We start from the raw sequence: 13940 nt of genomic DNA, 5'->3' as shown, positions 1-13940 counted from the left end.
AAATCAGAATGCTGAAAAAATGTTGAAAATAGGACAGTTTGTGCTGTGAAATTCTAGAAAACATTGGAAATTCTAATGAGGTTTTGCTTGGATGTATTTACTTTAAAACAAGAAAAATTGCTTTTCTAATAATCACAAAATGAAGAAATTCTTGGTTCGACCAATGATTCCTCTAGTGACCAAGGACTCTTTCCAGCTCTTAATTTGCTCTGAAAGAAAATGATAACCCATATGATACCTTTAATAATCACATAACAAACACAACTTGACATAGTTTTTCAGAGAATGGTTTACTAAAACCATTTGCATGGTATAGTGAGTCTTCTTTGGGATTATCTAATAGAGTCTGTTTGGAAAACAGATAATCCCTACAGTGAATCCGTGGAGACAAGCAATAAAAGGAGGGAAAATTAAAGAATCATTTCTCTTTTAAAATTAAAACCCCAAACACAGGTTCTGTTTCTTTTTTAGTTATGACATTTCATTTCTAATGAATTCAGTTAGCAGCACCAGAGTCGTAAATCAGATGTCTAATGTTGACAGGCTACTTGTCACCTCTCCCAGAGAAGCAAGTTGTTTTATCCAATAAGGAACACAGTACACAGTGATTTTCTGGTGCCTTAGAACAAAAATGTAACGGCTAGAGAATATAGCAACATTACAGAATTACTAAACTCAAACCATCAGACTTGCTGGCAGAACTGTGCCAAAAGGTGAAAGAAGGACTGATATAGTAGCCGACATGAATAATCTGGCAGTCGAGAAGGTGCGAGACCTCCACTGCTTAATGCTTGTCCGTGCAGTTCCAGGAACTGCTTCTGAGTCAGAAGCCGGTTCTATTCTAGCTACTGTCAATATGTTGCTCATAACCAGAAGCACATGTTGATACAGTAACGGAAGTAGAGGTCAACTTCTGGTATGCACATAATTATTTAATAATGGCATCTCATGACAGGTCTCAAAGAGCTTAAATTTTCTTTGGGAGTGAAAGTCTACTTAAATATTTTAATCTTGTAGGCTATCATGAGCCATCCCATCAAATTACAGAATGTCTATTCAGTTTTTTTAGTGCAAATCTGCTGTACTTCCTGACACACTATAAAGTGTTGTTTTAACACTACCAAGGTCAAAATGCAACTAGCACAATATTAACATTATTAGTCATAAAATGTACCTTTTCCCCCAACAATTACAAATCCTACTAAGAACAGTTCTACCAGTTTTTCTGATGCATTAGGTATCATCTTGCTCTAATAACAGGTCTTGCACAAAGCTGCTTTCCCAATGTTCACCTTAGTAACTTCTGTACTCACTCAACAGATACATTCCGGTTTAGTTAGATGTTTTAGAGAAGACTAGGAAGTTACAATTTTGCAGGTTTATTTAGCGCTAGTAGCTAGTCAGATCTACAAATGACTGTGATTTATCAGATCTTTCTTGATCCTCCACTTCACTCTTAGCTGACCAGACTGTTGCCCCTCACTATTGTGAAACCCTTACCCATATCTTGAAGCTCAGTTTTCTCATTTCACTTTCCTCCTTCCTTAACTCTGCTGCATAATCCATCTGCAATTCAAATAAGAGCAGGAGAAATCTTTAAGGAAAGGCCTGAGTTACCGACATGACACCAGTTGCACACAATACTGTATAGCTGTATATACTGCATACCCACGGTATTCCAGCTATACTGGACTGCCCCCCAAAAGCCGTATTGCAGGGGCAGCACAGGGCCACCGCGGGGCGGGGGACAGCGCACAGGGTTCGGCCCAGCCCTGACGGAACAGACCGTGGGTATCCGCCGAAGGCCTCGCATGAGACACGCAGGTGCGTGTCGCGCTCCCACGCCCAAGTTCACCTTTCTGTCCAACACTTTCTCCTCTTGGGGCTTATCCTCGGCACCCGGCCGAAGCAGCCCTGCCCAGGCTGGCGTGCTCGGTGAGCACGCAGCTGTGGCCAGCGGAGCGGACATCTCGAATCGCTGAACGAGGGGCTCTGGCTCCTCGCGCCCGCAGCGCGGCGGCTGGCGGAGCCCGTCCGGCGGCCTAAGCGTGACCGGGAGGAGGGCGGCAGCCGAAGGCACCTCAGCGAGGCGGAGGCCAGGGAGGAGGCAGACCTCCCCGCCGGGCCCAGCGCTGGCACCAGCCTAACTGGGCTCGTCCAGCTCCGAGCTGCTGCCAAGCGCGGCCCGGGCGAGGCGCACCCGGCAGCGGCCTCTGGGCGAGGGAGAGACCGACGCTCCGGCACCCCCCGGCCGGGCAGGGGCCGGCCCCGCCGCGCAGCCCGGACCCTTTTCCCTGGAACACCTCGCGGGCCCCGGCAGCCGCCGCGCCCGGCAGCTGAGGCGGAGGATGAAGCAGGTAGAGGCACCGGCGGGCGGTGCGGTGCGGGGCGGCGGGCGGGAGGCGGCGCGGCTCCCCCGGTCCCTCCCCGCTGACGGGATGGATGCCCGCCGCAGGCGCTGGTGGACGACACCGGGATGTGTCCCTCGACTTCGGGAGCGAGGAGGAGCTGGCGCTGCGGAAAGCGAAGATCAGGTAAGGGCGCGGGGAGCGGGGCGGGCCCGGCCTCGGCGCCCTCGGCAACCGGGCCTGGGCAGCCCCTGCTGCTCCAGCCGGACTGGCGCACTGAATACAGGAATCTTACCTTACCTGTATTACCGTTTAAACGCTTAATTACCGTTTTTCACAGGATGGGTGGTCAAGTGCTGGGCCGGCCGCCTAGTCTGTCCCAGAGATGCCCAGTGCTGGCAGCCAGCCCCAGTTGCCTGCCAGGGCCCGCGGCCCGAACCACTGCTGCCGGCCCGGCTGCACGGTGGGGTCGGCATCACCCTGCCACTGGAAACAGAAGCTTTACATACCCGAAGCCAACATCACAAAAATAAACCCAAACCCACCAAACAGTGCTTTTGTTAGAGCTGGAGAAGTGGAAGGCTCTCATCTTCAGCAACAACGAGTTGTGCAGCACGGTGCTCCGGCGCTGCATCGCACACCTGGCTGGAGGGAAACAGCAGGATATTTGCAATGAGACTGTCGTGTTTTCCTACCACAGGATGTGATGTTATGTGAAATACAGTATATCTTATCCTTGTAGCTGTTACCTAAGAAAGCCCAACACATTGATTCATCTCATCTGCCAGGTTAAGCAGTATACAGTTACGTTACCAGAGGTGTCACTCTGCAGCTTTGTCCACGCTCAGGTCCCAGGCAACAGAGCTGCTGTTCCATCAGTGGCTTTGAAGAATGTCCAGTCAAAACGTGCCAAAGGAAAAATTGTGTGTCAAAAGGAATTACACATATGCATGCAATAATTATATAATATCAGCTTTGATTCATATTGCTTTCTCCCTTCCACCTTCCCCAGCTTACTCTGGTCCATTAAAATCTTAGTATTTCGTGTAGGCATAACAGGGAAAACTAAGATGTTAAGCCTAACACAAATATGATCCAAGATACGCAAACAAGCAATCACGTAACTTTACAATACAATTAATCCATTTATACTAGTGTTTGGGGAGTGTTTCTGCCTTCCAGTACATCAGACTTTGCAACTGTATGATGAGTCAGTCATGACACAACATTAACATTCCCAGAGTTGCTTTGTTTCTGTGCTTTAACAGCAAGACACATACAAAGGTTTATATTTTGATGCATTCTTGGAGAACATAGCCTAAAGGATTAAACTAAACTTGAAAATACAGTTTAGGAGTGTGTCTTGAGGACATGAGCCACAGATTCAGTCTTTGGGACCAGACTAGAGTTAGCATGAAGTGAAACCACCCTGAAATGTTTGGAGGTCTGCTTTACTTTAGAGATCCATTCCTACTGGTTCATGCTACCTGATATAGACAGGCAAAGTATCAGTATCAAAAGTATCAAAACTATACTTCACTTTGTGAATTGATTCACTTTGTGTAGATGCTTATTTCATTAGAGATGGCTCTTCTTTCTTGTCCTCGTTGTGAAATACTAAAAGATAATCTCATTCTGAAAAATCTTCTGCTCTAGAATACAGAAATGAAACTTCTCACATTGTTCACACAGAACTTTGTTTTTGTATTTCTGAAGAATCTTGTGCAAACAAGCCTGCAACACACCCATGTGCTGTAAAATGTTATTGTGTTATTAGAGGGCATAACAACATGTTCAAATCATTTGTCTAAGTTTATCCCAATTTCATGCATCTTAAACTTGGTTAGAATTTGCATAAGCTATGACAGGTTGTGCTTTTGTGATCCTCCAAGGTACGTGCAAGTGCTCCTTAAAAGCAAAAGGTGTGTGGATAGTGATTTAGTTAGTAGCTACTTTCATAAGTAAGTTAGGAAAAAGATAACTTACACCATCTTTGCAGTTCATTGCAGTATCAGTCAGAAAATTTAATCTGGAACAGCAAGGAGCATCTTTTCAAATCAGCCAGGTAACACAAGATGATCAGGCCAGAGATCCTGTTTGTCAAAATTGGCCCAGATATATTTGCAGTACTAGACAGAGGTATAAGCAGCAGCATGTAGAGTGCTGCCATGGCACTTCTGAGCAGGTACTGGGAATGATTCTCCTGTGGCTATACCTAAGTGCTGCACCTTAGGTTGATCCAATTGGATTTCTTAATATGGGATGCAACTAAATTCATAACAGCTTATTGCTATCCCAATAGGCATCATGCTTGCAAACTGAACAGAAGTTGTTACAAGAAAAGTGGTAATTGTTTAGCCTTAAGGCTCCAGTTCTACACTACGTTAATATTTAGATGCAACAGGATAACTGAGAGTCCAAGCAAGTGGGTTCTATGCTTTCGGGAGCAAACGTTTGCCAAGCGGAGCCAGTGCAGAGTTTTAGTTCTCTTTATCCTTTATTGGATTTGAATGCAAAAAGAGAGACAAGTTATCATGTTTTAAAGCCTGTACTGTCTTGCATTAGTACAAAACATCGTGTTAGTTCATACAATGATTTCTTAGTGCCGTCGTATTTATGGAAATTAGCTTTTAAAAAATTCTACAAAGTACAGATGAATTCCATATATAAGCATTCGCTTAAGAAAAGCTGTAAGATTTTTTTGTTTCAAAAAGGATGCAGATGGTTTAGCTTCAGGTTTTAAAATACTATTTTATCTATCGGGGATTATCTCCTTATTAAAAATTCTGTTTGTATATGATAGGAGCTATAAGTTTCATCTGATAGGTGTAAATTAAGAGAACAAATCTGTTAAGTAAGGAAGTGAACAATTTATTTACTGGCTTCTGTTAGTTTCAGGGGAGATATATATACACACATACACATATATATCTATTTAAAGCATAAATAGGTGGACCTGTTCTGAAATTGAGAGAGTTGTCCAAAGAATGAGGTGCAACTTTGATATACCTCCATATTACTCCCCAGGACAAGACCCTGCAAGTCAGTGTCTTTGTGAGACGTAACCTTGTGAGACAACTGATATTCCATAGCCTCAATAAAGTGTTTAGTGCTGTTGTAAATGTGAGCCTCTTGCTCATGGTACTGTTGTTTTGTTGGGTTTTGGTTTGTTTTTTTTTTTAAGTAAAAACCCTTCAAAGTTTGGTATTGGAACAGATGCAGCATCCAAACAGTAATTTATCATCTGACATCCAAAATGAAACAATGCTTCTTCAAAGTTACTTCCACGTTTGAAGCATAGTTCAAACTTATAAAAGTTCAGTCCACCCTGATGCACTTTAGGGCTGTGATCTATGAACAGCTTGTATTGACACAAGATGCCACTTCTGTATTGAACTCTTACACCTTCCTGAATGAGATCAAGACTTGAAGTAGGAAGACATCGTCTGTTTTTGACAGTTCCCAATATTTCCTCTGCTCCACCCACCCACACATCTGCTTACGGCAGAAAAAGCTCCTTTTGCTTAAAGTGTATGTGTTTAGTTTTAAGTCAGAAGTTGTTTTTGGAAAGTTTGAGGTTAGCATGGGCATGTTCAGAAGTAAATATAAACTACAGCTGTGCATCATTCTGGCTTCTCCAGTCATGTGTGTGTAGTACTACAAGGACAATATTGCCATTATAAATAGATAATTACTAGAACAGTTAAATAGCTATAGAATGATAATATTACAATAAGGATATAAATATAGCAACTATTACAATTTAAAACCAAACTATAATTAAAGTTTATAATAAGCAATTATGATTATGTATAAATTATATGTATAATTTTATTATACACAATAATAGAATAACAAATTTAATAGTTGAATAACTAATGGACCTAGGCCATCCTACTGTTAATTGGTTGCAGAGGTAGAAGAGCTTTATGAGACAATTGCTGACTAAAAAATAAAATCTTATTCACAAAACAAGTTTTATTCACTCAGGTTCAAGGGAAGAAGCTACATAAATGCAATAGCCTGTAGTCGTCATTTTAAACTAATTAACACAAACACAAGTGTACAGAATAAGTTTTTGTACTTGGCATATTACCCTGAAAATTGTACTGTGCTCATTACAGCATTCTCCCACACCCCTGTCTTACTGTACAGGCCAATATTCTATGCCATATAGTTAATTCTTCCACTGAAATTCCCCTTTATTTTGTTACATACAGAATTTTGTTTGATGAGCAAAGCACAAATATCTAGTGAAATTAATAAGCATTCATTCATAAGAACTGTTAGATTCCCAAATCATACTGCCTCTGTAAGAGGAAGCGTTTAGTTTCAGACATTGTATACGAAAGTTCATTTTGTCTTATATCCTACAGCCACATTTTTTTTTTTGAGTTTCAGAGTTTCTATCTTGTTTTCAAAACAGCTCTTAAAGGCATAAGATCTACCTCAATTCTTTTGTGCCTGCAATGCTGATTTATTTCCTGAAACAATGAGGATTTTAGGGTACAATGTTGAACACAACTACTAAATTCCTTCATGCGGTACCAAAGAAACTGGTGAAAGACTCTAAATTTTACTCTTTGAGGAAGTTTTGATGTGAGCAATATACTCCATCTTTTAGCTTTAGATTGAAGGCTGACTACTGGAAACACCATTGCTTTGGTAATGAAGATACACGTCAACATAGGAAATCATAGCAGCTACAAACCAAAACACCATTATAGACTAGAAATAGCTGTGTTATACTACCTGGTTAGCAAATACTGTAAAATTCCTTCTTGTCCCATAACTTCCTAAGTCTTATGTGTGTTTTTGTGTTTTTTTTTTCCTAGGCACCCACTGGCCACATTTTTCCACCTGTTTTTCCGAGTGAGTGCTATTATTACCTACTTGTTCTGTGACTGGTTCAGCAACAGCTTTGTTGCCTGTTTTGTCACTATTCTCCTCCTTCTATCATTTGACTTTTGGTCAGTTAAGGTAAGATGACTCTGAATAGTAACTATCTTTGAAAGTGCTTTGTTTGCCATTAAATAAAAAAGGAAATATGTGTACTGACAAAAGTGACAAAACCATTGTGATCTGTTGATTTGTTAAATGTCTAGCCCATTTTAATTAAGACACTTATGTACCTTAGTTCCTGTTTATCGCTGTGCTCTCTATGGGTGATGAGAGCTACTAATACAGTGAGGCACTTGCCTTGCTGTAGGTAGATTTGTTTGTATACTTTCCCCCTTAAAAAAAAAATAAAGTAACACTGGCTTTCAGTAACAGATGCCAAAAGATGTCCAAAGCCACAATTCTGTGCCCACCCAGCATGCAGGAGCTGCAGAAGGCTCCTGGGAGCCCAGCTATGGCACTAGTGCCCCAATCATGTGTAGGCAGGTGGGTCAGGCCAGCCCAGAATCCCAGGGGCTCCACATGTGGAACAAGGCTTTTGTTTGTAGGAGTGAAGCATTGATATATCTCCAGTATACTGAGAACTTCTAGTATTCGTCCATGTGCAGAAATATTTTCTGAATTTGTTTGCTTGTTTCCATACAGCTTACTTGCTTATAATTAGTCTTCCATTTTTTCTGGTATGTTTTTGTTTACAGTTCTCCTCTCTTACTGAGGAAATTTGTTTATTGGGGGCTTCTCCAACTAACTGACTTAGAAAAGATACATCCTATAATTTCTTATCTAAATCAAAATTATTGTGCTAATTGTCATATTAGAAGAGAACAGGCCTCTAAATTTGTGGTAACTCATCCATCCTTAATGACTGTTGTGCTCAAGCTGGCACAGCTTTTATGACTAATTTTAGTATTTGACAAAAAGATACGTTTTTCGGACATGCTTGTCTTTTTTTTTTTAAAAAAAATGTTACTCCGACAAGTGAATTATGCAACTGAATAATGCAAATAATTGTTTCTGTCACTAGAATGTGACAGGAAGGCTTTTGGTTGGTTTGCGTTGGTGGAACCAGATTGATGAAGATGGAAAAAGCCACTGGGTGTTTGAAGCAAAAAGGGTAAGTACGTTAGTAAAAGTAGGCACAGGAGAAACAGAACCCACAGGAAAGCTTGTAGAGCTCATGCTGTCAAGTAGAGTAACAACTATGGCAGCTTTGTAACAGCTACTTTTTAGCCAGCTTCTGTTAAAGTTAATGTTAGATATCCACTTGCAAGCACACCAGATTGTCGCATCCTGGGAGCATTCAGAACAAAACTGGTCTCACAACATTGTCATCATATGCATCAGCAGAATAAATATCCATAGCATAGTACTATCAGTATGAAACATTTCTAGTAACTCTATTTCATTTTCTACTGAGGACATCTTGTAATAAACACATCTTCCTACAGTTAATCGCAACGCAGAATCCTCTTCAGGAAAGATCGATATTGAAAGCAATGCGGAATAGTTCCAATTCAGTATTTTAAAAAGGATGTTTGATTCATGCTCATGGACTATGATGGGGAACAAGCCAGATCACAGAGTACTCTGGTACTGCTAGTGCTCCCCCAAACACCCCCAGCAAAAAAAAAAAAAAAAAGCAAGCTATAAACCAGCACTTGGCGTGGCTACCGGAGTCAAGACTGCAGGTTTTGGCTTTCAGTTGCTGACATTCTCTCCACAGCATGGTTCAGGCAAGAGCCTGGCAGGACAGCGTTTCAAGTGCTGCTCACTAGGACGTTCCTTTCAAGCAAATCCAGCTGTGCACACAGCCGGGGGACTGAGCCGTGTCACGGACTTGGGACATGTGGGCCTGGAGTGCCCTCTATCAGCCCTGCGGCTGAGCAAGAGTGCAACTGGCAGACAGGCTGCACACCACTAAGAGGATAACAGATGTTAACATTTTTCCTGTTATCTAAGTGAAACCTAAAGAGAAAATATAGGCAAGCCTGCACAAAGGCAAAGAAACTAGAAGACCTTCAGAGTTTCTTGGTTCCATCAAATTGAGACAGTAAGGAAGAGCCTTCTTAGCACTTTAAAGCAATGGCATCCATAACATGACCTCCTGACCTCAAAATTAGTGTAAAATGAGCAAGCCTAGTTCACCTACTACAGTTTGTTAATTCTAGCCTAGAAGTACAAAGTTGACTCATCTGTATAGGCTAAAGACTTCTAAAAATTCTGGCAAATGGTATCTTGATTAATGTGAAAAATCATAGTACCACAAGAAGGAACAGAAAATTGGAGTGGATTGTATTTTTGTCATGGCTTATCTGCGAGAAATACTCTGTCATGGCAAGGTCCTGGAACACAAGCGATTCTCTTACTTTCCAGAGTCAGGCATCCCTCACCTCCTTTACCAGTCCTCTGGCAACTTTTAAAGAACTCTTCCTTTATGAATGAATTTGCTTAGAAATATTCCAAGTCACTCACCAACAATAAGCAGCTGATTCCTGGTGTGCTGCTGATGCAACAGAGGTTCACCCCAAAATCCTGTCTTCTGCTGAGGTTTGCTGGAAGAAAAGTAGTTCTTACACTTACATTCCAAACACCTCAGCTCCCCTCTCCTGCCCTTGAGCTGACTGCAGCCTTTTGTAATCTTGCTCATCAAGTTAACTAGGTCTTTCAGGTGCAGTGTTCTCAGGTGTACTGACTTTTTGTTTCTCCTAAATCGTTAGCATGAATGCAATGTCACTGTTGGGTAATTTGTCAGTAATTTGGGATACAGGTGATTAAACCCTTTTATTGGCTCAGAACATGTGTCTTTTTTCTGTAATGACAGGCCTATGCAGCCATAGAATGTTATTCTCTGGCCTTCTGCAACATCACTAGCTTAGAGGGTTCATGAAAAGATTAAAGACACCTTGTAATTATTGCATCTTGCAGGGTTTTCTTATGGAAGATAGAATAACTTAACCATATTTACAAGTTGGATGCCATTGTCTGCCTCATGGTGGATGGATGGATCTTATTTTTACATGTAGAATTCAAGATACTTAAAATGAACTGAAAGGTTTTTCAGTTTTCAGAGTAGAAGAATCCACAGGGTTTCCTCTTCCACTTGTCAAGCTTATATTTCAGAAGCTACCGCTAGTGGTGGTTGAGTGGTCTGAAGCTTGGAGTGAGATTTTGACTCCTAGGAAAGATCAGAACCTTCTGAACAATTCTCTTTAGTTTTTCTTTAGTGCTGGGAGTTAACAATGAGCCTTTCAGTGTGGATAGAGACATAGGAGTTGTGCTGACTAAAAGAAATCTTCAACCAGGGCTTGTTGCAGCCTGCTTTGAGGTTTTTTGCTCTCCTTGAAGAACAGAAATAGAGCACACTGAATAATGGTGCCTCTTCCAGAGAGATGCCAGGAGTTTAGTATTACAGAAGAGGCATTTTTTAAGTCACAGTTCTTAATTTATGGAATATCAGTGGACTTCATAAGCAAAATTGAAGCATTAGTTAATATAATAGAAAATTAAACTTCATGCAAGATTTAAATTTAGCTAAGATACTGCATGTTTATAGGAAAACGCATGGAAACGGGCACTGTTAGGAGAATTCAATTGTCTGAACTGCAACCAAATGATAAATCCTATGGGGCGTCTTTAAAGTGCTTGTTAGCACTTGCAACAACTCATTGCAATCTCCACATTAGATACTACAGCTTTTCTGATACTGGACTGATTTTTCCCCCCATGCTTTTGATTTGTGAACAGGGCACATGCCACAAATCCACACTACAGACAGTGAAGGACTCACACTAAAGTTCTGCTCATAGCGGTCTTCTGTTTCACACTTCCCTAAGGCCTTGGTGAAGTTTGAATCTAATTTCAAAGTTGACTTAGTAGTTCTGAACTTTAAAAGCAATTGCAAGTGTAACAGAAGTTTAACTTTAAAATACTACTAATTTGTAGTGTTAGTGGGAACTGTCATTGACCGAAAGAATCATCATCTCATTTAAATGTGAACAGAGACCAGAACATTTTGGAAAAAAAATGCTATCACGTACAGTAGGGCAGCAGGCAGAAAACTACTTCTCTTCTTACTCAATCTTCCTTCCATGCATACGGTAAGTGAAATTTAGGGAAAGAAGTAATTTTTTCCATTCCTCCTCCTCTGCTGATTTATTTACTGTGGATTTTGTCCTTCTGACTAGTAGTTTCAATGATTTTCCTTCTAGGTGCCTACAATAGCTGCCTCAACTGAAGCTGAAGCTCGAATCTTTTGGCTTGGTCTCATTATCTGTCCAGTTATTTGGACGGTGTTTTTCTTTAGCACCTTGTTCTCCTTGAAGCTGAAATGGCTGGTAAGTCTGAGGGTACTGAAAGACCTACAGCTGACAATGTTAGTAGAGGGAAAACCCAGATCTGTTAGTTTTGCAACAGTCTTGGAACTAAATCTTCCAATTATACAAAAAATTCCACTAATAAATTCAAAAAATCAGAGTTTTCTACAGTCAAGCCTTGCACTCTGGAATGGATTAGTAATTTTTAGCGCCACTTCTACTAGGTCATTGGATGTCAACTCCTTCGTCTAACTTTAGAAGCTCAAGTGGTTGGCAAAATTACAGACTTCTTTTTAACTGTAGCAACTTGATTTTCCCCAGCTTATTTCAGTTAAAGGAAACTAATAAACCAGTGATGCTGGTTTTCACATCTCCTTGGGACTTGAATGTTACTTGCTCTTTAAAGTAAGGATTTTAGATCTCTGGTACCATTCCCTTTTGAAAGAACCAGTATCATAGTGCTTAAAACCTTGATAAATTGATCTGTAAGTATGTATTTTAAAATTACTGTATTTATAAGCCATCTAGTCTAAAAAAAAATAAATTACACATTTTTCTAAATACAAGTGGAAATTTACCCCACATATTGCATCATGTTAAGGTTTTTTTGTATATGAAATATATATACACACATGTGCATATATATTCTGCACGTACCGTCTATACATAGCAGTGCATTTGTCCCAGCTGAACTTCTGTTTGTCCACAGGCTCTTGTGATAGCTGGGATCTCCCTTCAGACTGCCAATTTATATGGCTACATCCACTGCAAATTAGGGGGACAAAAAAGCATCAGCAGAGTGACTTCAAGGTTTTTTGTCACAGCAGATGTTCCTAAGAGTAAGTACTGTGTTGGTCTGTCAGCTACAGCTCATCAAGTATCACATACTGACCTGCCTTATGCTGCTGGTTTTGCCTCTTCCCAGGTCTTAGTTCCTAAAAATCACTCCCAGCAGGGCCATCTTGATTCTCCACTGGGCCTCGCTGATGGAACTTGCTCAGAGGGGCCATACCCCATGTCACTTTGCTCTGTGTTTGGAAGCCTGCTGAAGCTTCACAACTGATCTGCTTCTGAGCTCAGTGAAGAGCATCCTCTAAGTTAAATCCTCAGAGGGACACCTGGGGTATCATAATGCCTCTGCCTGGGAACAGCTGGGAGAGCCATCTTCACCCCTCAGGCTTCCACCAGGCTCTTCTCTGCTTTTTGTACAATTCCTATGTACTAAGCTATGTGAACACCCACGCTTCCTGTGTTCATTCTACAGGACAGACACAGAGAATTTCAGAAGACCGCACTGAAGAACACGGGAAGACAGGCACTAGGTAATCAAACAAGGAAGAACTAAAAAGATAAGCAGTAAAAATACTCATTTATGAAAACTCTTCTTTCAATGAAGGTATTTAAGTAAAGCTCTTCTAGAAATTATGCCTGCATTAAATAATAAGGATTTTTTGTCATTTGTGTCTTTGGAGTCTGAAAGGTTTAGAGCCTTTGTTACTTAAATGTTTCATCAAAAAGAGCTTGTATAGGCACAAAGCCAATGCTTATGGTTCATATAGAGCACACGTCTTTAAGAAAAAAAAAAATCTGTCACCTAACCTGAAACTGTTGGATTATCTTAACCAAGAATTAGAATGTAATCAAAAGACGATGCTCATTTGTTTAATTTTGGAGCTACAATAAACAAAACAAAACTGCCTTTCCTTCTTGTGCACAACACTGATTTCTCAAAGCTTCGATTCTTCAGTAAAGAGGGAGGAATCGCGATCACTTTTTTAGTGTTCAGGATTAAGGTCAAGTAGCAGAAAGAACAAAAGTCATGTAGCATTTTCACACTGTACTTGTGTGAAGCAGCCAGTTATGTATAAATAGTTAAGATGTTAATTTTATCTGATAATTGTAATAAATAAAATACTGTACTTGTACTATAATTAACTTGCCTAAACTCTAGTTTAGGTTTTATTTAAAAACTGAGGCCAATTATAAAAAAGGAGACAACACTACACTGAATTTCACTCTATATAAATTTTTTTTTTCACTGAAAAGAAAGATACTTAGATGACGTTACTCAGTAAGAGAGAAAGCAGGCATTACACTTCATCCTAATGCAGAAGGCAGGACAAAACCTACTGTGTGTCCACAGTAGATACATTAGATACAGTGCCCCAATGTCAGGAAGCATATTTTGTATTCAAATTCCTAAATAAAATCTCGTAGTCACATGTCCTCGAACACCAACTCTGTATTTAGGTTACGAGCATCACGACGGCGCATGCAGATTGTGTCGATGTAACACAGATAAAGACGCAGTTTTATAGCTTTCTAGAAAGCTCTGAGACCACCTGGGAATGACAGCAATCTTAAACTATGGAAAAACCTA

General features: G+C 40.7%; 1 protein-coding gene across 1 annotated transcript; it reads left to right on the top strand.

The window, feature by feature from the left end:
* The first annotated feature begins 2411 nt into the window (after positions 1–2411).
* TVP23A (trans-golgi network vesicle protein 23 homolog A) lies at positions 2412–12886 on the top strand. Its single transcript, XM_086622319.1, is given in 8 exon segments — positions 2412–2444; positions 2447–2471; positions 2474–2534; positions 7184–7328; positions 8272–8361; positions 11456–11581; positions 12270–12399; positions 12825–12886. Coding segments are annotated over 8 exon segments (645 nt in total). The 5' UTR covers positions 2412–2438.
* The last annotated feature ends 1054 nt before the right edge of the window (positions 12887–13940 follow it).

The sequence above is a fragment of the Tauraco erythrolophus genome, chromosome 17, assembly GCF_009769465.1.
Source record: "Tauraco erythrolophus isolate bTauEry1 chromosome 17, bTauEry1.pri, whole genome shotgun sequence".
Taxonomy (NCBI): Eukaryota; Metazoa; Chordata; class Aves; order Musophagiformes; family Musophagidae; genus Tauraco; species Tauraco erythrolophus.
The sequence above is the reverse complement of the archived record's forward strand: the minus strand, read 5'-3'. Positions and strand labels throughout refer to the sequence as shown.